We start from the raw sequence: 26,537 nt of genomic DNA, 5'->3' as shown, positions 1-26,537 counted from the left end.
ATTGTGTGAAACAAAGAGCAGACAGTAAACTACATCTCACCTTTAATTTGAAGCCGATACAAAACAATGAAAAAACATTGGAGAACAAAATCACATGGCACGAATCAAATAAAGCCACACAGTAGTCACAAATATTACTGTGAGATATGACATCACGGCTGCCATAACTGCCAGTGAGTTTAAAGACAACATTGGGATGAAAAAACACTAAAAAAAAACTAAACAATTTGCCCCTTTCAGCATACGACCGAATATAAAAATGTTACATTTTTCATCATTCCTTTAAAACAGCCGGACCCTACACCTTAACGGGTGCACTTAAGAAACAGTCCTTACTGTAACTCATTTACATTTCTATGTTCACATAATCTGTCGTTAGATTTATCACGGCCAAATCTGAGGAATATCTGCCTAAAGTCAACGGTGGGTGATGTATTTATTAGAAGGTGTTAGTGATTAGGACGTTTATTGTCCTGCAGCCACTAGTTTCAGCAGACTAAGAACATTTGGACCCAGTTTAGCGTCTTTTGTCCTTCCTGTCCCTATCCTTATGTTCCCTATTGCTTCGAGACGACTTGCTTTTGCCTTCATCGCTCTTCCTCTTCTTCCCCTCCTCGGACCCCTGGGCATCCTTGGCTCCTCCATTAGTTCCGCCGCGCTTGCGTTGGCTTTTCTCCTCTTTCTTCTTGTCCCTGCTTGACTGCTTCCTGTTGCGCTTGCCACCGTCCCGGCTGCTGTTGGATGACGAAGACGAAGACGACGAGGACGAGGACCGGCTGGAACCACCGGAGGAGGAGGAAGAGCTTCCGCTGGAAGAGGAACCAGAGGAGGAAGAGGAACTGCGACTCTTACTGCGGCCCTTTTTTGACTCCTTCTCCTTCTTCCTCCCTCTGGCGCCATCGTTCTGTTCCTTCAGCAGTGCAGTGGGGTCGCTTGGGGCCTCCTGGGGTTGAGGCTTTGGAACCGAATCTTCCCCCAATTCGTTTTGCTTTGCTGGGTTGTGTGTGACGCAATCCTGAACCTCTGAGTCATTAACGGTTGGACCCGGTCCAGGGGTGTTGGAGGCTGTTTCAGATTGAAGGGTGGGAATGGCTGCCTGGGTCTCAGACATGGCTGCTGCTGGTTCCTCTGTGGGGGGGCTGAGCTGAGTGCTGTTAGACGCCTCTGGTTGGCTCACGCTTGGTTCAGAAGGTGGGTTGTTCTCAGTCTTTTCAGTTTCCAGATCTGACGGCCCTTCTTTACTGTCCTTACTGTCTTCATCCTCCTCTACCTTGATCCTGTCCTCATCCTCCTCTACCTTGATCCTGTCCTCCTGTTTCCCTCCCTCCGCTTCCATCTCCACTGACCCTTGTTGACCTGCATCCTTTTCCTCCTGGACCTCAGTGTTATCCTCTCTTTCCTTCTCCCCATTCCCTGTTATATCAAACTCCATCTCCACCTCCTTAGCTAACCCATCCCGACTATCCCCTTCATCATCTAGCTCATCTTTCTCTGCCACCTTCCTGCCATACTCCTGTTCTCCATCCACCCCCTTTTCTTTCTCCTCTTCCTGCTCTTCCTCATCCTCATCTTCTTCCTCCATATCCTTGTTACCTCTCACCTTGACTACCTGACCTGCTGGCTTACCCTCCGCCGAGTGGTCCTTCCCTGTCGCCGCGGTGTTGCCGTCCTGGTCGCGGTTTAGCTGCCGCCGTGGTCGGGACTCCATCTTGTTGATGTGCTCTACGAATGCCTCGCGTCGCTCTTCGAACACAACTGTGAGGAAATTTGCACACAATATAAACAGTTTTTAGGATGTAAGTAAAAATATATACATGAGAGAAAAAAAATATTCTTACCATTTAGTTTCTTGGTGGAGTCGTCGAGGAGTTTCTGAGTGGCGGAGCACATTTTCCCAGGCATATAAAAGAGATGAGGCTTGGTCTTGGTGCAAATGAATTTCACCAGGCAATTATTGTGGCTTGTCCACTCCTCTTGCTGTAGGAAATATAACATGATTTATTCAAGTCTCAATTTAAATTCACTTCATGAGGACACATCTTTCCCACATGGGTAAATATATTGGTGTGTGGCTGTGGACCTTGTTTTGAGTCATAAGTTTGTTGTATCTTTATATACTTTCATCCTTGTACAATCCTAGGGCCCACAACAGACATTACAAGTATGTGATATGATTGCTCAGTTTGATGGTTTGCCAGTTTTCCCAGAATTTCTTTCTTAATAAATAAAACTGCATTATGTTTTAATAGCAGTGTTATAATAGGATACAAACAAAGTAAGCACACTTTCTCTTAAGACCTCTTTCAGCCCCATTGACACACATTAAAACATCTTTTTTTTAACAGACTGTAATCCTGGTATAATATTAGGCTTTTTCCATGAAAACCAAATTAATCTCATAATTGCTCATTGGAGTTCAAACCCCGGCCGAGTCGTACCAAAGTCTATAAAAATGGGACCCATTACCTCCCTGCTTGGCACTCAGCATCAAGGGCTGGAATTGGGGTTTGAATCACCAAAAATGATTCCGCTGCTGCTCACTGCTCCCCTCACCTCCCAGGGGTGATGGGTCAAATGCAGATAATTTCACCACACCTACTGTGTGTGTGACAATTATTGGCACTTTTACTTTATCTTAAAAACAGAAGAATATTTGTTTAGATGAAATTGCTACCCTTAACCACCAAATGGCGCTAGAAAACCATGAGTATCAATCAATCAATGTTTATTTATATAGCCCTAAATAACAAGTGTCTTCTCAGAGCTTTGATGAGCGAGTTATGATTCACTAAAAATACTTTTTACAACATTACAATTCGATGAGATATGTTTCGATGAAATTTGTTGCAGATGGAAGCTTTGCATGGTGAAAAGAAAATTAAACGTATTATACATCATGTCAGAACAATGTCATGCAATGTTGGCGTTAACGCACTTTTTGTATATTTTTACGCATTGAAATCAGAAAGAACGTGCATTTCCGGAAGTCTGCGCGTCTCCGGGACGCGGATAAAAAAATTTTTTGCGGACCCTGCCTTCTCCGGGTCAAAACTCCAGTTTGCTTGTTTTTTTAATCGATTATCGCTTTCCACCGGAGATTTGTTTTGTTTATATTTGCCGTTGTTGTGCCAAAATGTGATTGCCTGCCAAAAACTGATTTCTTTCGCGGGAGCGCGCACTGCTCACTAAACCTGCATTGCTTGGCTTCGTCTGTCCACAGCGGATTACTACGTGTAAGACAAACACTTTATCTTCGTGGTTATTGTAATGCTGTGTATTTGACATTATTTAAAACTTAATCGTGTCCGATGACAGTTTGCCTTTTCTGCTGTATTAATGAGATTTAAAGGCCTACTGAAACCCACTACTACCGACCACACAGTCTGATAGTTTATATATCAATGATGAAATCTTAACATTGCAACACATGCCAATACGGCCGCGTTAACTTATAAAGTGCAATTTAAAATTTCCCGCTAAACTTCCCGTTGAAAACGTCTTTGTATGATGACGTATGCGCGTGACGTCAATCGTTGAAACGGAAGTATTCGGAGCCCATTGAATCCAATACAAAAAGCTCTGTTTTCATCTCAAAATTCCACAGTATTCTGGACATCTGTGTTGGTGAATCTTTTGCAATTTGTTTAATGAACAATGGAGACTGCAAAAAAGAAAGTTGTAGGTGGGATCGGTGTATTAGCGGCGCACTACAGCAACACAACCAGGAGGACTTTGAGATGGATAGCAGACGCGCTAGCCGCCGACCTCACCTTGACTTCCTCCGTCTCCGGGCCGCCGACCGCATCGGTGATCGGGTGAAGTCCTTCGTCGTACCGTCGATCGCTGGAACGCAGGTGAGCACGGGTCGTGATGAGCAGATGAGAGCTGGCGTAGGTGCAGAGCTAATGTTTTTAGCATAGCACTGTCGAGGTTTCGTAGCTAAGTTAGCTTCAATGGCGTCGTTAGCAACAGCATTGCTAAGCTTCGCCAAGCTGGAAAGCATTAACCGTGTAGTTACATGTCCAGAGTTTGGTAGTATTGTTGATCTTCTGTCTATCCTTCCAGTCAGGGGCTTATTTGTTTTGTTTCTATATGCAGTTAAGCCCGATGCTATCACGTTAGCTCAGTAGCTAATGTGGTTCACCGATGTATTGTCGTGGAGATAAAAGTCACTGTGAATGTCCATTTCGCGTTCTCAACTCTCATTTTCAAGAGGATATAGTATCCGAGGTGGTTTAAAATACAAATCCGTGATCCACAATAGAAAAAGGAGAAAGTGTGGAATCCAATGAACCCTTGTACCTAAGTTACGGTCAGAGCGAAAAAAGATACGTCCTGCACTGCACTGTAATCCTTCACTCTAACGTTCCTCATCCACGAATCTTCTATCCTTGCTCAAATTAATGGGTAATCGTCGCTTTCTCGGTCCGAATCTCTCTCGCTGCATTGTAAACAATGGGGAAATGTGAGCAGCCCTATCCCCTGTGACGTCACGCTACTTCCGGTATAGGCAAGGCTTTTTTATCAGCGACCAAAAGTTGCAAACTTTATCCTCGTTCTCTACTAAATCCTTTCAGCAAAAATATGGCAATATCGCGAAATGATCAAGTATTACACATAGAATGGATCTGTTATCCCCGTTTAAATAAAAAATATTCATTTCAGTAGGCCTTTAAAGGACTGTTGTTAGTCCGATGATGTGATAAAACCTCTTTCTTGTTTGGAAGATACATACAATTGTAACTGTTATTTCTTCGTGCACATAATAAATATTGACTTAACTTTGGAAGAAGTTAATCTTTGTCTTATCAGTCCAACATGTTTGTCACTCAAATGCCGGTGATGGCGGGTGATTTAAAAACAAAATCTCAACCTCTGGCGGTTATTTCAAACCTTGATGTTGATTTGTAAAAGCCACTTGAAACCGGATTTAATACGATCAAAGAATTAGCATTACTATTATGTGAAAAAATATCTTCCAAAAAGTAAACATTTAATAAAACACAAGACTAATCGTAAGTTATTTATAGAATTGCAATTAAACACAAATTAACATTATAATTGACACACAGCACTAATTTACTTCTCAAGACTATGTAATTCATAATTCCCTGTATACATGTTGTATTAACCAGTTTCAAATAAGTATTATTCTATAACTAATTTGTCTACTTAGCTTGCTAAAAATCAATTTTGTAGACTTTAAAAGCATCAAAAGAAAAGTTAAATTATTTAAACTGCTGTGTTGAAATGACCTTCTTACCAACTGAGCTAGTTCCACTTTCTGTTCCAGTAGTCTCAGCTCAGTCTGTTTGGCTCTCCTCTCTTCAAATAACTCTCTCTTCTCACTCTCCAACTTCTTTTTCTCCACCTCAGCCTGAACCTCAAGCTTCTGCTCAATCTCAGAGCGCCGCTTTTGCTGCAAAACAAAAAAACAAAAAACATTTTTTTTATTTAGAAAAAAAGTGACTTTCAGCTTTTAAGTATTTGATTACTACAGACATTGCTGTAAAACCAAATGCATCTTACCTTCTCTGAACACACATTAGACTCCTGTTTGAATTTCTGCAGGGTCCCCATGAGCAGGCCGAACATGCGCCGATTCCTGACCAAGAAAACCAAAACAAGGCCTTAAAATGTGATTCGTTAGCAAAGGCCGTTTGGATACTCCTCCACTTGAAATGTGGAGGCATCTCACCTCTGTTTGCCTTTCTCATCCATTGTCTGATCTTGAATGAGGTCTCGGCGTGTTCTCTCCTTGGAGGTAGCTACAACTGACGACTGCAACGCCGGCTGGAGGCAGGAAGAAAAACTATTGAGAACAATTTGTACTCCACCAATCACTAATGGTGTATGTCCTGATGATAGTTATTTGGGTTTAGCAGTGATTGGGGGCGTCGCCCTAACAGCCCTCAGCAAACTCTAAATAAGAATTGGATATTTAAAGAAGCCATATGTAATCATTTCATGTCAAGTCATCATTAAATGGCACTGATAAGTCAAAAGGCATTAATAAATCATGTTCTTTTCAAATACCTCTATAACTGACAACAGTAGTTCAGCCGGGATATGCTCATTTCAAAATTATATTTACAGCCCCGAAATCTTGTTATTGTTTTCATTTCGATGGCCCGCCCTCCACCGTTTGACCAATTAGAAAGTCTGTGAGTATGTTACATCCAGATTGCCAGTTACACACCGCCCTCTTCGTCTAGGTCAGGGGTCGGCAACCCGGGTCTCCGGAGCCGCATGCGGCTCTTTGACCACTCTGATGCGGCTCAGCTGCATACTTGCCGACCCCCCGATTTTCCCAGGAGACTTATGGATCTCAGTGCCTCTCCTAGAAAACTCCCAGGGCAATTATAATCCTATTTTCACTCTAATTACTAAATTAATGGCATGCCCTAAATGCACTACAGTAATTGTCCTCTATAGCATTTACAAACAGCGTGCCAGCCCGGCCACATGTTGTATGTAGCCTTTACTTGTGGGCTCTGTACCGAGGATGTCGTTGTGGCTTGTACAGCCCTTTGAGACACTTGTGATTTAGGGCTATATAAATAAACATTGATTGATTGATTGATTGATGGTACTTGCACACGTAGGAGACAGCAAAGCATACTTACTCATCAGCCACACAGTTTACACTGACGGTAGCCGTATAAAACAACTTTAACACTGTTACGTTACAAATATGCGCCACACCTTGAACCCACACCAAAAAAGAATGAAAAACACATTTCTGGAGAACATCCGCACCGTAACACAACACAACCAATACCCAGAATCCCATGCAGCCCTAACTCTTCCAGTCTAGATTATACACCCCCGCTACCACCAAACCCCCCCACACATGAACCCTCCCCCCCTCCGTGCGTCGGTTGAGCGGAAGAGTTAGTGCTGCATGGGATTCTGGGTATTTGTTGTGTTGTGTTTATGTTGTGTTACAGTGCAGATGTTCTCCAGAAATGTGTTTGTCATTCTTTTTTGGTGTGGGTTCAAAGTGTGGCGCATATTTGTAACGTAACAGTGTTAAAGTTGTTTTTGTACGGCTACCGTCAGTGTAAGCTGTGTGGCTGTTGAACTAGTACGCCTTGCTGTCACTTACGTGAGCAAGCTCAAGCTGCATTCTACATGTGGTCGAGCAGGTACACTGTTTGGGCAGGCTGTAGAGGGCGCCAAAAGCAGTGCCATCACGTCCTGATATTCGGGAGTCTCCCGGAAATAATGAGGGGGTTGGCAAGTATGACGCTATCAAGCGCCATTCTTTCAAAACTCGCGGGCCGCACTAACATCAATATTCCATATTATGGTGCGTGTGTCTGAGACCCCTGGTTAACATAGCACAAAGCAATTTAAGCTTTGTATGCGGTGTTTTTCATTTTAAATGTAAATTTTTTTTTTTGTGGCTCCCATTATTTTCTTTAATTTGTGAAACTTGCCAAAATGGCTCTTTGAGTGGTAAAGGTTGCCGACCCCTGGTCTAGGTACTGCCACTGGTAAAATTACTAAACATGTCAGACCTTAGTAAATTTAAAAGGCATTGTTACAATTCTCAACTTATTCATGACAAAGCCAGGAACAAAACGAGGATTTGTATCTGGGATGCCTTTGAAAGGGAGACGATTGAAGGCAGAGAATATGTTTTCATCTGACGCCAAACTTGTTAATTTCCTCCTTGATAGGTAAATAAGGCATTTACGTTTTCTTATTACTTGTAATAAATAGAAATGGACATTTCGTATGTAAACTATATTGTCTATATATGATCGTGTCTAACAAAGCTAGTATGTTCATGCAACGAATACTTAGGAGCGAAGCACCATCACACTAGTGTAATGCTTAGCATGCTAGCCCGGTCAATGACACATCGACATACAGGCTAAGGGGGAAATATATGCCAGTTAGCCTGTATGTCGATGTGTCATCCAACTGACAGGGCAAAATATATTTTCGACAAATAAAACCTATGTGGATATGGGTAGTGTCAGTGCCTATTTTGTTCTTATTATGCCGATACGCTGAAGAAATGGGTTCCAACATTAGCACGGCTAATTGCGGTTTCCGGTACTGTATGTGCATCAAACACATATGGGGTGGTATTGGCTTGGCACAATATAATGCATTACATGTAATGATTTTCTACTTTGTGTATTGACATGGTAGTAGGCTAAATGATTTATGCCTAACATGGTTTATGCGTAACGTGGGTTGGCTCAAAGAAATGCACTCTGCACTGAAAGATGGTTATGTGCGTATATGGAAGAGAGTGCAGTGCGTCAGGTTGGATGCAACATGGAGTTATGCTGAACGAAATGTGGCGGTAATTTTACTGTTGGCCTTGGCTTGCCATCAAAGTAGGCCTATGCGATATATATTGTTAGATATAATTATTTCGCACATCCATCAGTCAGCACAGTAGTGCTGACGTTAGCCACTGTGCCAATTGCTACTTTTTGTGCTTTTTCAGTGATTTTAGCGTTTTTCTAGTTTTACTAACTCAATAGGAGTCCAAAGAAAACAATGGACGGCAACTTAAGGTTTGAAACATTAAGGAACTATCCACAGCATTGTCGACACTGCCTCCCCCCTTCCGCTGCATGCCAAGAAGATTAACCAACAAGGTAAAGTGCATTTTATTTTTTAAATTCCTAATTATTGTTAAAATTGCTGTTAAAGTTATGGAGTTTTGTGATTCGAAACTGTGAGTACACCACAGGGTTAGTGACAATGAATGCATGTGTTGGCAGGGCAGCTGCAAATGAGGACAGCTGAGCTTGTTTTGACTTTGCTATTAAATATAAAGTCGATCTATCGCCCCCTTGTTATGTTTGATATACAGTACTGTATAGCGCTTTAATTTGTGTTGAAAATACACCAGCTTTTACTAAAATATGGACTTTTTTAAGGCTGCAACCCAATACACGGTTTCCCCTTTCGTCTCCTTGCTTCCCAGGACACACTACAACACTTCCTTACTGTCGGCCAATCCGCTTTCAGGCACAGACTTGTTTGCAATCATGGGAAAACTGAATTTCAGATCAAAACTACACGAACATGGTTAACAAAGTACTTCTGATTCTGAAAACATTACCAAAGCAGGTCGTTGCAGAATGAATGGATGTAGATAGCCTATTATTTGCGCACTACCGAAAACTTGGCCACAGAAAAAAGGCTTTGATCACCGAAAACAACGCTGCCGAAACCCGATGTAAACAAGAGGCACGCGATTGTCTGGAACATAGTAAGCATTGCTGCGATGTGAATGTAACTTAATGTATCTCAGGTTTACCCCGGACAGCGATATATACAAAATGTGCAAATATTAAGAGGAGAATGGCAGCTTTTAAGGCGAGAAAGTCCAACTGGAGCAGCAACGCAAAGAAAGTGTGCCGTCATGCTCGCTGCAGCTCTCTTTCGTTGGGTACATTGAGGGACAGAAGTAAAGAGTCTCTGAACACGAGTACAGTCTATATTAACACCAGAAAAAAGTGTTAAAGTTGTTGCTAGTCATTTTCAGTAAAGAAAAAGTCACTAAAAGTCTCTAGACATTTGAAACATTCTCAACAAAGTACATGGTACAAGATGCAGCAACAATTTTAAATATAGCAAACCAATACAATATAAAAATAGATGTTAATACTAACAATACCAGATATGTTTTTAAATGTATACATTTTTTTGCCTTTCTAAAGAAAATCATAGCAAATTAGATGATGTCATGGTGACCACGCCCCCCCACACTCATAGCCACACCCTTACCGCCACAAATATCTTGGCAATTTAGGGGAAACCCTGCATTATTCATGTTTATATTGGTTATTATGTAGAAATTTGCTTCAATATACAAACTATACAAAAGTTCATACATTGAGGTTCCACTATACATTGTATTTTGTTGAACAAACTAAGGAGCACAGGTGCACACATCCGAATCGCCATTCTTATTCATCCCAATTGTAATAAATGTGTGTATATATATATGTGTGTATTTTTTTAAAGAGACCTGCTGCTTGTTTTGTTAAAAAAATTAAGATTGTTACACCAAATAATACATTGCAAGAATCAGTTTGAATTGAGAATCGTTATGAATCAAAAATCGATTCGTCACCCCACGAATGGGAATCGGACTGAATCGTTAGGTGCCCAAAGACACCCCTACTAAATAGCCACCTATTTTATGTCTTATCCCAATGACTGCCTGTCATATGGACGTGTCGTTACAATTTCTCATCTGCTCTGTGGAGGAGCGATCGCAGTCGATACATTTGCAAAGCATGTAACTTAACACATTAAAACAGGGAGGAAAAACACCCCCATCTTACCTTTTTGACATCGTCGTCATCCTCGGCGTCACTGTCGTTGCGCGCGTCTCTCCTGGCCCTCTGGTCTCCTGCCAACCTGTGCACAACAACTCAAATATTAAGAAACCACAAAGAGCCAGAATATATTATTAATTGAAAGTTATATCCAAATAAAATGATCACATTAGCACAGATCTTCACCTTAACAACGCTCCTTCGATGTCCCGCTGTTTGGCAGGGGGGCCACCGCCTCCAATGTCCGAGAGACTGCGCCTAAACACACACGACAAATTAATAGTTACTATTGCTCTTTAAAGGGGAACTGCACTTTTTGGAGGGATTTTGCCTATCGTTCACAATCATTATGAAAGACAGGGACAGATGTATGTATAATTTTTAATGCATTCTAACTCGTAAATAAATGTTAATAAAAGTCTGCTTACAATGGAGCCAATGGGAGGTCCTCTATTCCGCTCATAAAATATCAATACTTTATTTACATTTTGCAACGTGAATACTAACCAAGTGTTAATGAAATTGTATTATATGAACGCTATTGCAGACAAACTATTTATAGCAGCGTCGTGATCATTAGCTTGTGTGGCTTTGTTGAAATCATTGGCTGGTGAGCTGCTTCCACGCTTCAGTGCTCATGAAAGTTTATTTTAGATCATAAATAATGCCTCTCAGCTTGATAGAAAGATCAGGGCGTAATCTGACATGTTGGTACACTTTGGCAGTCTATTTACCCGGAAATAACTAGAAAGATACAAAAAGAGGCTTGGTTTCACATCCTTATTCTTTGCAAGGATTAAAGAGTTACCGTATTCTTCATCTAAGCGGGAATATAACAAGATTCTATTAGTCGGCATCCTAATGGCAACAGACATTGTACAGTAAGTGATGTTTTATGTTTGTTGGCTCTCAAGAAGTCTGCAGTGAGCAGTAATCAGTGATGAAGAAAAAAGGGAAAGTTGTGATGCGTTTTTGAAATTAATGCGCCGCCGCATATGCCTAAAATGGGCAAAATATGTCAACAGTAAACTTACTTGTTACTACATTGCATATATACTTACAGCATGTATATAAAACCTTAAAAGGAGGTGTTTGGATGTTTTAAGGGCTTTATAGGCAGAATGTAACGATTACCATAGGCTCCATTGTATGTGGACTTTTGATTGCATTTAGAACGTTTGAAAAAATAAGGGAAAATATGTGTTTTTGTCTTACATAAGGATTGTGAATGATAGGCTAAATTCCAAAAGAGTGCAGTTGCCCTTTAAAACCTCTAAAGGCTTAGTGGCCACATGCATGGACAGCACCTTTTAGCTCTTAGTTCCAAAATTGTGTACACTACTGAATTGGGGTCTTATGGCCGCTTATGTGGACACTTATACTGCTATCTGGTGGTGTCAGAAGAGAATAACATACAATGGAATTTGGAAAAATAAAAGTGTAAAAATAAAAATAAGCATGTCACTGCACATGAAGTACACATTTAAGGGGCAGCGTGGCGAAGTTGGTAGAGTGGCTGTGCCAGCAATCAGAGGGTTGCTGGTTACCTTCTACCATCCTAGTCACGTCCGTTGTGTCCTTGGGCAAGACACTTCACCCTTGCTCCTGATGGCTGCTGGTTAGCGCCTTGCATGGCAGCTCCCGCCATCAGTGTGTGAATGTGTGTGTGAATGGGTGAATGTGGAAATACTGTCAAAGCGCTTTGAGTACCTTGAAGGTAGAAAAGCGCTATACAAGTATAACCCATTCATTCATTCATTTGTGTACTTATGGACTAAGTACATCATAACAAAAGATGATTCTCAGTTTGTATTCAAATTAGGGTCCAATAAGCCCAAATAGCAAAGAGAACTAAAACAAAGCATGTAAGCAAACAGCTTGGGCCTTAAGAGGTTAAGACTACTTTACTATTAAAAGAAGGCAATCCCAAATGTTATAATTGCATACTTTTTAGTAGTTCAACTACTTTGCATTGTATTTAATTCAGATGCCCAATCGACGGTGAGGTAGTCTTGTTGATGGTGGCATTACCTGAGCAGGTTAAATCCTCTTCCTCGACCACCTCCTCCTACTGCTCCGACGCCTGCCGTGGGCCCCGAAAACCGGCGAGGCTGACCCGGTCTAAACACAAGACACAACGTCGATATTAAAAAAAAAAAAAAGCCGTATAATTTTAGCAGGTGCTCCAGATTATACTAGTGAGCGGCAGTGTGGGAATTATCATAGAAATTGTCTACAACTAACACTACCGGACAATGCCTTTCAGGCCTCTACTCGGTAGCTATGAACGTTCCCGGCTGAAAGATATGGTTATTTTATTGTGTTTATACTGTTCAGCATGTCTGTGTAACTTTGAGGTCCATGTGATAATTTTAGCTCCAATGTGTCAAGTTATGAAGAAACCGCCATTGCAGACGGTGTACATTGGCTAGCTAGCTAAGTGACCATGCTAGCACACTCCCATCGAGTTATGTTCAAAATCAAATGCTACATCCTATGTTCAACATACGCAACAAACCAAGAGGGGACATTTATTTTACCTCGATTCATTAGGATCTCGGCCGGTTAATTTACGGATATTATCGTCAACACTTTTTAAGCCTTCTTTGGTTTTTTCGATCTGGTCTTGCAGGCTGCGCACCGCCACCGCCATCTTGCCTCCTGTAAAGCGCTCTGCGCCCGTCACATGTGTGTCTTCTTCTTCTACTGCTGGTACATGTATGCTTCTCTGCTCGCTCAACGTTTCCTGGAACAAAACCGCCCCCTAGTGCACAATGTCGAGAGAAAATAAACAACACAGCCCCCGACTCACAAATCAGTCATAAATAATCAGGACGTTGGTCGTTAAAATTACTCAATTGCATTTTAAGCTAAATTGATTGAAATAGTACCAAAAAATATCTAAATGTAATAATAGACTGCGGTATAGCTACATTCAAATTTTTATGGATTTTTTATGATACAATTGCAATATAAACAGCAAAGAACACAATAAAACTAGTATTCGTCTTAACATGTATGTCTAAATTCTAATTAATGAAAACACCGACATTGCAGTTTAAACAAAAAACGACTTTTATAGAAAGTCATACCTCGTTTATCGCTGTTAATTGTTTCCGGACATAAAGTCAATGATGTACAAATCATTGATGAAGAAAATATTTACACAGCTCGAGCATAAAAAAATACCTTCTAAATATTTTTCAACATTATGAGAGCCCTTTAGAAATGACATAACACCCTTTAAGTCACCTTTACACACTTTTAATCCTATACAGCGCCGCTTCTGAGGCTGAGCCAATCAGTGGCCACGATACCGAACCACGCACCCTGATTGGTTTGGCCAATACGACTTAAATACAGATGTTTTTAGTTTATTTTGCCATTTTGAGGCTTAAAAATGCTTAATTTTTTAGCCATTTTATGAACAGTTCTTAAAAACTATTCCAAAATTCAGCAAAGTGGTGAAGAAACAATATTTGAAGTGCAATGTGACGAGGGACGACTGTAGTTTGATCCTGCAGTTTAAATTAATTTATTCTAATTATTTTGTTGAATTTATACACCGTTTTTTAAAAATAAAATGTCACAAAAACACCCATATGTGCAAAATAATAAATTTGGAACAATACATTATGAGAATAGGGTGAGATAACTATTTTAATAATATATATCAATTTTAGGGCTGTGAATCTTTGAGTGTCCCACGATTCGATTCAATATCGATTCTTGGGGTCACGATTCGATTCAAAATCGATTTTTTTTTCCAATTCAACACGATTCTCGATTCAAAAACGATTTTTTCCCGATTCAAAAGGATTCTCTATTCATTCAATACATAGGATTTCAGCAGGATCTACCCCAGTCTGCTGACATGCAAGCAGAGTAGTAGATTTTTGTAAAAAGCTTTTATAATTGTAAAGGACAATGTTTTATCAACTGATTGCTATAATGTAAATTTGTTTTAACTATTAAATGAACCAAAAATATGACTTATTTTATCCTTGTGAAAATATTGGACACAGTGTGTTGTCAAGCTTATGAGATGTGATGCAAGTGTAAGCCACTGTGACACTATTGTTCATTTTTTAATTTTTTTTATAAATGTCTAATGATAATGTCAATGAGGGATTTTTAAATCCTGCTATGTTGAAATTGTAACTAATATTGATACTGTTGTTGATATTCATTTTTGTTTCACTACTTTTGGTTTGTTCTGTGTCGTGTTTGTGTCTCCTCTCAATTGCTCTGTTTATTGCAGTTCTCAGTGGGTGGGGTTTGGTTTTGGAATTGGATTGCATTGTTATGGTATTGCTGTGTATTGTTTTGTTGGATTGATTAATACAAAAAAAAAGAAAAAAAAAAGTTGAAAAAAAAAAAGAAAAAAAAAAAAGATTTTTTTAAAATGAGAATCGATTCTGAATCGCACAACGTGAGAATCGCGATTCAAATTCGAATCGATTTTTTCCCACACACCTAATAAATATATAGAGCAGGGCTGACTCGGGGGCCGCATTGGGTTAAAACAAATATATATATATATATATATATATATATATATATATATATATATATATATATATATATATATATATATATATATATATATATATATATATATATATATATATATATATATATATATATATATAATTTGATTTGCCTGAGCTGCGAGGAGACATTTACAAGCGGTTGAAAATGGATTAGAAAGGACAGATTCTAAAAAATAATTAAAAAAAGAAATAATTTTTTTTTTTTTTAACTTGGGATTTCCCACGGTCCAGATTTTGGACCATGGGCCGTAGTTTGGGGACCACTGACAGAGTATATGAATTTAATGTACACTGTGCACAATCACATTTCATTCAATACACATACTAAAAAAACAACTATTATTAAATAAAAAAGGGGTGTGCAGTGATTTTTCCATTTTCTCTGAACGTTTTTGTCACAGTCCATATACCCTTACTAATTTGTTCTTTTGGTACACTTTAAGACATTAAGTTTCTAATACAGGGATGTTCAACTAAATTGTTTTGGGGGCCACATTTCCAGAAATCTAAGGACCTAGCTAAGGCTGGACTTCTCCCTTCACCATTAGTCTTATTTTGTATATTCCAGAGAACCATCGTCCTCTAAAGTAGACATTTGATTTTGTGAGAGTTACAGGAGCGTGCCACTGTTTTTAATGACCTTCTGCAAAAATGTTAGTCAAATATCCTCTCTATGACAACACTTTAAAAAAATATGCTGCAAAAATGTGAGTCTCGAACAAATTTTTTTTATCTGAACTCACGGGCCACCAGTCGAATAGCCCAAACGATGAAATAGAGAAGACCTAAAATAAGTTTAACAAATGACCACTGACTGCATCTGAAGTAAACAAGCTACAACAACTTAGTAACATAACTCACATTTCTCAAAAATGTGTAATTGCCAAAAAGGAGAGGACTTAAAGGGGGTGCCTTAAGGAACGCCTCGGTTATGTACCGTAAGTCCCCAGGGTCCGATGTTTGCCAGCAAGGTTAAAATGTCAATGCAAGGATGTGCCAATGTGTTCACAGTGGTCCAAGCTCCTCTATACAAGAGGAGCACTCTTGTGTTTTTAGGAATTTGCTGCAAAAATATTATCTCCCAAGTTTGGAACTGAACTCGTAGGCCGGTATGGTGTCATTCCTGGGCCGCCAGTTAAATAGCTCTCGTCTGATAACCTAATGAATTACACGAGGAGGTACAGAAAGAAAGACAACAGAAGATAAACAACATTTCAGATGCTTTTATTCACTGACTAAAATAAGTAGCATTCATTCAACACAATAATCAAAACATTATGCTGCTTTCCCAGCTCATGTTTGTTGAGATGTTTTAAGATTTTAAAGAGTCTGACTTTGAACCCTCCTTTTTTTATTTTTGCCACAACACAACAGCCGTGGATCAATACTGTTCTCAATGAGAATATTGGACCTTTCAGCTGGAAAGCTAAACTCTACAACACATTAGGAATACTTGCAGACTAAACCCTAAAAAGGGTGGCCCATGAAGAATTTGAATCACAATTATTTCCGCTGCATTCCCCAAAAAGTTGCTTTACACAGAAATATTAGAAAGAATATCTGGAGTAAATCTCCTTTTTTTCTGGTAAGTATGATTTGAACCAGTTCTTCATCTACATTTGAAAAATAATTTTGTGACACTGTGATTCAGTACATATGGAGAACCCAAATAAAGTAAAAGCTACTGCTATGTGCACACTGTAATAAACACAGTCACACCAGAACACGACTATCAGAATTGAACAGTAATGGCAAAACCGCGCACACACACAGTTTACTGATGTACATAATTCATGTTTACAAATCGAACCTGGACAAGTATTTACGTGTATACCACAGTAATGAATTGTTGAGACGTCTACAAATATGCACTATGACAGTTTAATATATCTATATTCATAAAGATTATACATCTCTTCTTCTGTGGTTTTTCTAGAGACGCAGCCGGGCGCGGTCAGCACTGCTAGTAAAGACTGCTGTTATTGCAAATTGTCCTGATTTTTAAACAAATGCACAACATTCGTACCACGATAAAACCGGGGGCCATCGAGCCGGTCTCATAGAGACCAAGAGTGAGCCCGCCGTCACCGCTGCTTGTCGCTGGGTTGACTTACCATAATCTTAAAAAAATAAAATAAAAAACAAGGAAAAAGGAAACGATTTCATAAATCATTATAAGGCCAAGTGTATTGTCATTGCGAGGCCTTCTTTCCTCTGCTTCTAGCGTGTGACCGCGAGGAACACACACAGCAGAAGACTAGTCGAAGAGTGTGGATTAGATGCATTCCTCTTGCATAGTTGTGAGGCCTGCCTGTTTAAATAGAAGCAGTGGCCACAAACCGTAACTGAGATAGAGTTAAAGACCTCCATTGATGTCACCACTACACTTCGGCCAGGCCGTTCTATTTGGTACCCTACTCGTTTTCCAAGTGTATCACCACAAGCCACATAAACTGTCATACATCAAAGTATAATAACCAGGCGTGTTTCCTTGTCTGAGAACTTGTGCATCCAGAAGTTCTCTAAGGCTCTTTAGTGTGTCTTGTACGTCTACAACCAGTGTGATGCACATCCAGTGTTTTTTTCCCCAGTGACAGAAAACAAAAACAGCATGTTCATACCTATGTGAGCTCAGTCAAGTCTACAGTCAAAGCGACAAAAGGGGAGGTAACAACAAACAACCAGAACCAGAACATTTTGGAACTGGCATTTAAAGTGGAAGTGAAACCAGTCTGTTTGGACTGATGCAGTCTGCTGCTTTGGTACAAAATGAATACGTTTAACAGGGATCCCTTCCCATGTTAGCGGCTTTAGCTAACTGGTGTTTGAACACACACAATCACTCAAACTCAAAACTAAGCCCAGATTTTTTCCCTCTATAGTTCTGTGACAGACAGGGCCAGCTCCTGGCATGAACACTCTGTGTGGTTGTTTAGGGCCACACACTTCGATGGATACAATTTTACTTTGTTTCTGCTAAACTTTTATTCAGCGGTGAGTCAACATGTCCTTTGTGGTAGTTTTAGTTCGGTTAACGGCATTGCGGCCGTGTCCATTCAAAAGCCCATAGAGATAATTGCTAATATAGCATCGCTTCGAAGGCCATCATCGTGACAAGATTTACATCCATATTTCTAAAATGTACGTACTATTCAAGTTGATTTTGTAGTCGAACCTTTTCTCTAAAGATATAACATCTAATGATCTTCTGTTTTTTTTTTTAAATAGTTTTTGCCTATTTATTATGTTTTGTTTACCTTTTCAAATAATGCCAAAGTGCCACAGCAATTTTGAATTGGCTTCACTGCAGTAGGAGATATCAAGCACTTTTCCCCCCTTTGATCCATCAAACTATTTTTTGTTACCTTTTTATATAAGTCTTGGACATTATCTGAAATTTAAAAAAAAAACATTACTATTGAACATATTACTAAACTAAGTCTTTTTGTTTATTCATCCATCCATCCATTTTCTACCGCTTTGTCCCTTTCGGGGCTGCTGGAGGCTATCTCAGCTGCATTCTTGTTTATTCTTCATACCTAAATATTTATAGTAAATACAAATCTTTATATAACTTGTAAAATATTAGTCACACATTTTCAACTTGTGGTCGCCAAAAGTGATACAGTAAATTCTCATTTATCACTATTAATTGGTTCCGGGCTTGGTCGTGGTAAATACATTTCTGCGAAGAAGGAATTGTACATTTTTCTTAGCTAGAGTTTAAATTTTTTTTTATGCTTTTCTAAGAACGGGTTATAACATTAAGAAAGCCCTCTAAAAATGGCCGCATTACAATACTCACGAGGCTGCAGTTAGCACTATAGCCCCTATAGTAAGTAATATCAAAGACGGAAATGGGGCCACAAAAAGCCTAGAGCCGGCCCTGGTGACAGAGACAGATCGTCAACGGTCTTAGACGGAAGCCATTAGAGCCCAGCTCTGTGGTTTAGTTACCCGCCAGGCCTTGTTATGGTTTTCTTAAAGCACAGAAGAACCAAACACAAACAAACAAACAAACTCAAGCGCAGGTTGGGTTCATCAACTGACATACATCGCTGCTAATGGCAACCTAAATAACCCACAACCTGACAGCTGAACCAGCGCCTCATTACACACACGTAAATAAACCCCTGTAAGTACATTAATGAGAAACCAACAATTGCACTGAATATGAAGTGGTCATCTTGAGCTCAGTTCGAGTAGGTTGCTTTTCTCAAACATACACAAAAGGCCCACAAATCTTTGCATAAAACACACATCAAAAGAATCACACAGACACTCTGCTCAGTCCAGCTGGTGTGACGAGTCAGAACAAGCCCCATCTTGGAAAATCGATTCAAAGTAAAAATATATATGTGTACGTATTTATATATATCTATATATACTGTATATGTATAAATACATTTTTATTTAACCATGTGGTTAGCTGTTATGTCAGTCCGACAGCCTGAGAGTCCCCATGTTGGAATGTCCTGGTCCTGCTAGCAGTCGAGTACTATGAACACTTATTTGACCCACAGGCTTATCAAATCAGGCACGCCGGCCTTCAGGCTCGAAAAACATCCAGTACCAGTCTGGTGGAGGAACGTCTCCAGCGGCATGCTTAGAATAGTTCCCATTTAATCTCATACTGCCCATCTTAGACATCCATCCAGTCACAGGTTCTTCCACACTGAGATGCTACAAATTGGAAGAAGTGTTTTAGTTCCTCATGCTCTCCTCACTGTTACATTCACAGTGAAAGAGGCTACCCAGAAAGAAAGAAAAACACAACATGGTGGAAATATGTTGTAATATGGATACTATGAAACTTCACAACAGTGCTGCAAGTCTGGTCAGGTTGTGCAACGATGCTGCCAACTGTTTTCAAGTCAACACATACTGTATTAAAATGGCCAGTTATACACATACATTATTTACTTTGTTTTTACACATGCAGTGCATCTGCTTTGGTTAGCGTCCTTTCCAACACAAGGTCCAGCAAAGGGAGTAGATTCACTAGCAGCTTAAACGCCACAAAGACAAGGCAGAATGACCAGAATGTGAAGCGTAGAAGAAACAAAACAACTGGATCAGCTACAGCCGCCAGTGTATTAAAGACAAACGAGCACTTCAGAATGACTTCAGATTGAGTTGACACTTGCTCCATTGTGGTCTTTGGCAGCATTGAAGGAAAGGAAGAGGAGAGCAGGTGACTATTAGTCACTATTGTTTCCCTTCCTCCTCCTCTATCTTGACTGTACCCTGAGAACTAAAGACTTCTCATCTTGCTGCATTACAAGCGACAATTCTAATCCTTGCCTCTACTAGCTGTACTGCTACACACTTAGTCAAAAGATGTTGTCGTCATTTCTGCCTGACACGACAATAGTTTGGAAACAAATGCGAGGATATGGTCTGAAGCTGGTAACGCTACTTCTAAACAAGATGTAAATACCTGTTATATAGTGGAACCTTGATTTACGAACCCCTCATTGTACATATTTTACGGTTTGCGAACCAAAATTGAATGAAAAAATGCTTTGTTGTACAAACGTTTCATTGTGTGTCTAGCAGCGTAGCAATTTTGTGTACGGCAGCACATCCATTGTAAGCGGGCTAATCAATCTCCGTCAGCATAGCTGTGTTGTTGTTAGCTACTGTTCTAATTGCTACTTTGTGTGCTTTTTAAGCCCTTTTCTTCTTTTGCTAGCTCAAAATGATAAGAAAGCAATAGGCAAGCAACATGTGGTTTGAAACATTCAGGAAGTATCCACATTGTTGTAGACACTGCCTCATCCATTGATATAACAGTACTGTTATAGCACTTTGTATTGTCTTCAAAGTGTACAAACTATTACTAAAATATGGACTTTTGTCACAACTAAAAACCCATGTTTACATTGTTTGTTAAGGAGAAATTAAGTTTCAACATAGAACCTTTTCTGTGTACGAACCCTGTTCAGGATCCAATTAAGTTCCTAAATCGAGGTTCCTATGTATTGCAATATAGTTTTTCTTAAATCGTTTATATTTTCTAACAGCCGAATCCTTGTCAGATGTAGTCAAGCCCCTTCTGGTGAAAAAAAACAACTAGTTAAGGACTGTAATTTATATTGGCTCCAATCTTAGCAAGAATAAAGTGGTTGTTTTTTTTGTGTCAAATGAGAATATTTATATTCTGTAATATATATTGCTTTAATTTCACATGTCTTGTCACTGTACAAACATTACACAAGCTAAAATGCAAAATAAAAGGAAAAATAAATTGACATACAATCTAAAATGTGTGATTTTAGTCGGAATATGCGCTTTTGCAGGTTGTGCTGTCCCATCTTCGAGTGTATATATGTAGAAGCCATAGACATCCTTAAAAACCTCTTGGCTCCAGAAGTGCAACAATCCTGAGATATGGACCAAGACCAAGAGTTTCTTATGGCTCAACCATCATTGTCTCATGCAGCAAACTATTGGCAGCCAAAAGGCTCATTAGCAAAACCAATTGGACCAGGACCTTGAAAGCTTACCACGTAAACATATAGACACCTTGATATAGACCTTCAGGTACACCAATACGTAAGATGAGGCCATTTAGGAGGGAAACGTTGCTCTAACTTGTGTTAAAAAAAACAAAAAAAACACCTTTGCTATTACCGGTACAAAACCTTCGAACGATATTCGGTCTACAATGCCTGGCTTCTTCACAGGACTCCAATTACAGCTTGTCATGCCTCTATGGCTGAGGAAGAGGCAAGAACCCAGACAAGGCGTACGACACACAATACCCTGAAATCCACTACATTCACTTCAGATATCACCAAGTTACAGCATGCTATTTTATTGACGGACCCTCCATCGCGACCCATCCACTTCTATCGACCTAATTCTTCAAAAACAAATGTAACATTAGGTTCAATGACCCTTCATCATAGCAGAATGATTACCAGATGGCAAAACATCCAATTGATAACCATTTCCAGAGGACAAAAATATTTTTCAAGGCAACTGTGACCCCAAAAAATAGCATTAGCAAAAGAAGGGCTTGTTTTTCACACACACCGATATCCATCAGTGTCCCGGTCAAAAAGGGACGTAACAGCTCACCTGAGACGGAACGAAAATGTGTCACCATGGTCATCAGACCACTCAAAAAATAGGTGCCTTTTTCTCTACCTACTAATCATTCCACCTCAACTAACAAGGCCAAAGTTTTGCGGGAATTGAACATAAAAAAGTCGCCATGGTACATTCAGTGCATCGCTTTTCTTTCCTTGTTCCGAATCACAAATTCAGGTTCACAGCCACCCAAGCTGCACCTTATTGGTATATTGCTTCCTTCCTTAGTACGCTGGCATTGAAGTGCAACAAAAACGTACAAAGAACTATTAAAAGTGTCAACTTAAGGGGGACGCAACTCATGGAAAAAGGGTGTATGGGCTACGGACGACCACTGGAAGACAGGGGACAGCTTATTTAGTAGACAGGGTGAAAAGTGTGCTGGACGCAAACCTCTACCAACAATCTGCAGAACTCCGCTATTAAGGTGCGACATCTCCCCGATAAGACGTTTTGACCGTGAAAAGCAACCTTTGCCAGCTGCAAAGGATGGCCAAGAATCAGGAGGCATGACGGTTGTCCTTCAAACTGAGCAATGTTACATTTCTAATGTGCACGCTGGCTGCCAAGGTTCTTCCAAGTAGTAGACATGTGCACAAGGTGCTCCTTCAAAGCACCAGTTAAGGTTGTTTCCCAGGAAGTGATTGATCCGCACAACTTTTTCTGGAGTGAATGCAACAGACACAAAGCCATGGTAAAAAAAAAAAAAGGTAAAACCTTCAAACCTAAGCTTGTGTCTGAGCGCGCACACACACACACAGAGCTTAATATTCTACTAAATTATACTCAACCAGCCTGCCTGTCCTGTTGTTCTAATATTTAAATACGCACAAAGCCAGTACAGGTGAAGGAAACACCATAAAGGCAAAATATACGATTACACACTAAACTGGGTGGGGGGTAATAAAAAAAGAGAGCCAAAAAATGAAAATAAAAGATACATTATACAATGGCTCTTGAGATTCTTTGTGCAAGACCAGACCAGACTGGTCCATGAATTACAGGAAACACATTTAACTATTGCGGCAACTACAAGTTTTCCAAGATTCCAAAGATTATAGAACTAATCAGGAAAACTAGACACCTTTTGGAAATGGTTTGTGTGCTAAAACTGTACATGGAGATCGGAAAAGATAAAATAACAACAAATTATGTCATTTGTTATAGTGAAGATCTACTTGAGATATGTGGGGTTTGGGGGCAGGTGGTTGGTCTGGCCTGGTCTTAGCAAAGGTTGGGGCCACACTCTTATCAATTAGACGCGTTGTTTACATGCCCATGCTGAAGGCTTGCAACTCGTGATGGAAGTGCTGGGTGGGTTCAGTCAAAACCAGGCTGTAATCCAAGCAAGGGTGCCATACACGGCCCAGGCCCTGTGAGACCTCTTTTACCAGGTTATGAACCGGATCACCTTCCAAATACACCGGCTGGTCGGGGTCAAAATCGATGCTCTCCTCAGACACGGTGAGGACGCGGAGGCTGGAGCCACGCAGTCGGGAGATCGCCACCAAGTTGTGAGACCACACTGTGTAGCCTAGAAAGGAGTGAACATGTTTGTCAGAACAAAAGCATTAACTCTAAAATCAAGGCATAATAACTTAAAAATACAACTACGGCAACTTCAGGTTGTTTTCTTTGTTTTACTTCGGCCAAAATAGAACAATTCTGAAATTGTTTGTATCACAAATAATCCTTTTGAGAAAACATTTCAAGTTAGTTGAAAATTTGGAGGAAAAAATCAGTGTCGTTTCAAAAACACCATGAAGAAAACAGTGAATTTAGACTTAATCTCAGTCTAACTAACAAGCAGTCAAACCTTAAGTCACAGCCCATCATGGATTGAACAAAAAAACAAAATAAAGCATTAATAAAAACTATTAAATTTTTCAACTACCTCATTTGTCATTTCCACATATTATTCCTGTGCTAACTCAACAAACCATACAAACTGAGGTAGAAACTATTCAAGAGGGTTGAGTTTCTCCCTGCCTTCTAGGCATCACTGTGTATTGATAGAAAAATAAAAGTTGTGCAATGTGTGAACAATTTCAACAAACCAACAATAAAAATTTAAAAGACTGACAGTATATAGTAAATCACACACTGTTTACTTTCTTTAAATTTGCACAGAATACATTAATTTTCACATAACTATATCAATGCGCTTTGTCTCATGCAGCATTTAAGTGGGGTTACCATTTTTTAATGTTACTTCTGTTTGCTTTACATTGGGTTGAGGGGGAGGAGTCGCAGCCCCGCTTTAGCGTGTACCTCTTGCTTGGTATACTTGCTCTCCCCGGTATAAATTATTTGCTTGCTTAACAGAATTACTATTGCGACATCCAGTGACACATTCAGAACAGCAGTTTCTTTCATTTAAAAATGCAGCTTTATTTTACACTTTGCAAACTTGTCTCGCGGGCCGCATTGAACCTGTTCGCGGGCCTGACCCGGCCTGCGGGCCGCATGTTTGACTTGACTTTATTTTCCAACCATGAGAATGAAGAATGTGAGTGTGAAATACATTACTGAGAAGTGGATGATATTCATAGAATTAAATAGGGCTGAACCATTATGGCAAAACCAATAATCGCGATTATTTTGATTGATATTGTAATCATGATTATTTACTAATTTGAAAACATGAATATTTATTGTACCACCAACACTCAATTTTCAATAGAGTTTAAATAAACAGATATAAAATAGTAACAAATAAACAAGTAAAAAAATAATAAATACATTTAAATAACAATAGCAATATAAAAAACAATACAGTTCAGTTTTTATTTTTTAATAGTTTTTCATTTTGTTTTTTACCTTTAACACTTATTTTACCACAACAGAATGTATGCTTTTTGCGTCAAATAAAGTTTAACAAAATGTTTGTTAATTAAATGCAAAAAAATCTTGACATTTATTGGTGTAATACATCTTTGGACAATTTTGACCATTATTTTAGGTCAAAACATAATAATTGTGGAAATGTATCAATAAATGCGTTCGCCCGAATGCAGCTGGGATAAGTTCCAGCACCCGCCGCAACCCCGAGAGAGACAAACGGTAGTAAAATGGATGGATGGAAGTTTATTATGCTTAAATATGGTAAATTTTTGAAACCTTTATTTTGTTAGTGCAGTCAGACCAGATGTGGCATACCGCACTACTATTATGAAGGAAGGAATTGTGCTGTGCTGCTATTCTCAGCTTGACAACAAGTAAGGAGACAATTTGAGGCTGTAAAAAAAAAAAGACTGCCTGTCAAGTTGCGACTGCTGTTTTGTTTGTACATTGATGTTACATCAATGGGGTCGTTCACAACAACACAAGCAGATGATGTGTTGTGGGTACTAATGCTGTGTCAAATAAAAAGTAGCAACCACGGTGAGATCCCAAACTTCTTGTAGACATGCTCTTTTTTCACTCATTTGCTCCTCATAAGTTTCACCTTTACAAGCTCCGGATTTTGCATGCAAGCTCTGCGGTTCTTTTTAAAAAATTATTATATTTTCTTGATCGTGAGAAGCCATAATTGAAATCAAAATCTGATTAATAGTCCCGCCCTAGAATTAAAGAATAAAATCATCAAAAACATGACCCAGCATATCGTCAGCTTGGCGAAGCAGTTCGAGTGCATCACTGCTGGCCTGCACATTACTGAAGCAGAATGAGTCTAATGCCAGCCAAGAATGTTAAAATGATCTCAACAATGAACATTTATCCACAAAAATATGGAGAAGCTGCTGATGGGGTGTTTGACAGAGAAGCAGCTGGAAGAGATATATTATAGAAGTCCAATCGCCAAAGTAAATGCTGTACATTTTTATTACATTACTTAAAAAAACTACAGTAGTTGTGTTTACTGCATTCTATTGCAAGTTTCTTGCAATATTTTCAATGTAAAAGTATATTTTGCTTTTTAAAGGCATGTTACATGTTAAAATGGTACTGTTTCGTGAGGGAGGTAGGAGGGGAAAGCACCATTTAAATTGTATTTCAATTAATTTCAAATGAAAAATTTGAGATACACGTTTTTTTTAGTAGAGAGCTCCGTCATAAAACCACTTAAATTTGTAAGTTAAAAGGTATGACTGTATTTCCATTTTTCCAATATTTTAATAAAAGGATATAAGGAATTTATAAAGTGTTTAAATGATCTAATGTTTTGACTTCAGAGGTTCCAATGTACACAGCTGAAAGAAGCAGCTCACTCACCGTGTATCACCAGCACCGCCAGCTGAGTGCATCTCCAAGCTAAGAGGACCAATGGATCTTCATTGCGATTCACACTGAGGTCTGGAAATTCTGGGTCATCCCTCAGTAAAAGGAAGTGCGTCAGTGTCTTGTTGTATTGCTGGGCAATGAGCTCCAGGGTGGCATCGGTCACCAGTGTGTTGTAACTGTCCAGGTGGATGCGCTCCAGTGGAAGGCTTGGCTTTAGAACCCTGAGGAGCTCCAAGCTGTTGACTTCCATGGCCATGATGTACACTCGCAAGTTGGTACTCACTCGTACCTAAAAGGGATGGACAAACTTGAATGACGTGTGCGATATCATTAATCAACAGTC

At 39.5% G+C, this 26,537-nt stretch overlaps 2 protein-coding genes across 2 annotated transcripts in view; both read right to left on the bottom strand.

The window, feature by feature from the left end:
- Positions 1 to 25: 25 nt before the first annotated feature.
- On the bottom strand, positions 26 to 13,033 carry pnn (pinin, desmosome associated protein). Its single transcript, XM_062041655.1, has 9 exons — positions 12,860 to 13,033; positions 12,351 to 12,440; positions 10,506 to 10,577; positions 10,326 to 10,401; positions 5,699 to 5,793; positions 5,530 to 5,605; positions 5,264 to 5,419; positions 1,839 to 1,977; positions 26 to 1,755 (listed from the first exon to the last, which is right to left on the bottom strand). The coding sequence occupies exons 1-9, from the start codon at positions 12,970 to 12,972 to the stop codon at positions 518 to 520; spliced, it is 2,055 nt and encodes a 684-aa protein (XP_061897639.1). The 5' UTR covers positions 12,973 to 13,033; the 3' UTR covers positions 26 to 517.
- A 3,062-nt stretch (positions 13,034 to 16,095) lies between these two features.
- The window catches only part of LOC133646370 (F-box only protein 33), a 39,435-nt gene continuing 28,993 nt past the window's right edge, over positions 16,096 to 26,537 (bottom strand). The window contains exons 5-6 of the mRNA XM_062041654.1: positions 26,186 to 26,483; positions 16,096 to 23,504 (exon numbers count right to left, since the gene is read on the bottom strand). Coding sequence (XP_061897638.1) covers positions 23,239 to 23,504; positions 26,186 to 26,483 — 564 coding nt within the window. The 3' untranslated portion in view covers positions 16,096 to 23,238. The remainder of the gene's footprint in view (positions 23,505 to 26,185; positions 26,484 to 26,537) is intronic.

Source organism: Entelurus aequoreus, linkage group LG03 (assembly GCF_033978785.1).
Source record: "Entelurus aequoreus isolate RoL-2023_Sb linkage group LG03, RoL_Eaeq_v1.1, whole genome shotgun sequence".
NCBI lineage: Eukaryota > Metazoa > Chordata > Actinopteri > Syngnathiformes > Syngnathidae > Entelurus > Entelurus aequoreus.
This window is presented reverse-complemented; position numbering and strand designations above follow the sequence as displayed.

Coding starts and splice junctions, on each gene's coding strand:
- pnn (XM_062041655.1), bottom strand. CDS start 12,972: ATGGCGGTGGCGGTGCGCAGCCTGCAAGACCAGATCGAAAAAACCAAA. Junction 5,794..10,325: donor ATGACGACGATGTCAAAAAG/GTAAGATGGGGG, acceptor TCCTGCCTCCAG/CCGGCGTTGCAGTCGTCAGT. Junction 1,978..5,263: donor AAGTGGAACTAGCTCAGTTG/GTAAGAAGGTCA, acceptor TATTTCCTACAG/CAAGAGGAGTGGACAAGCCA.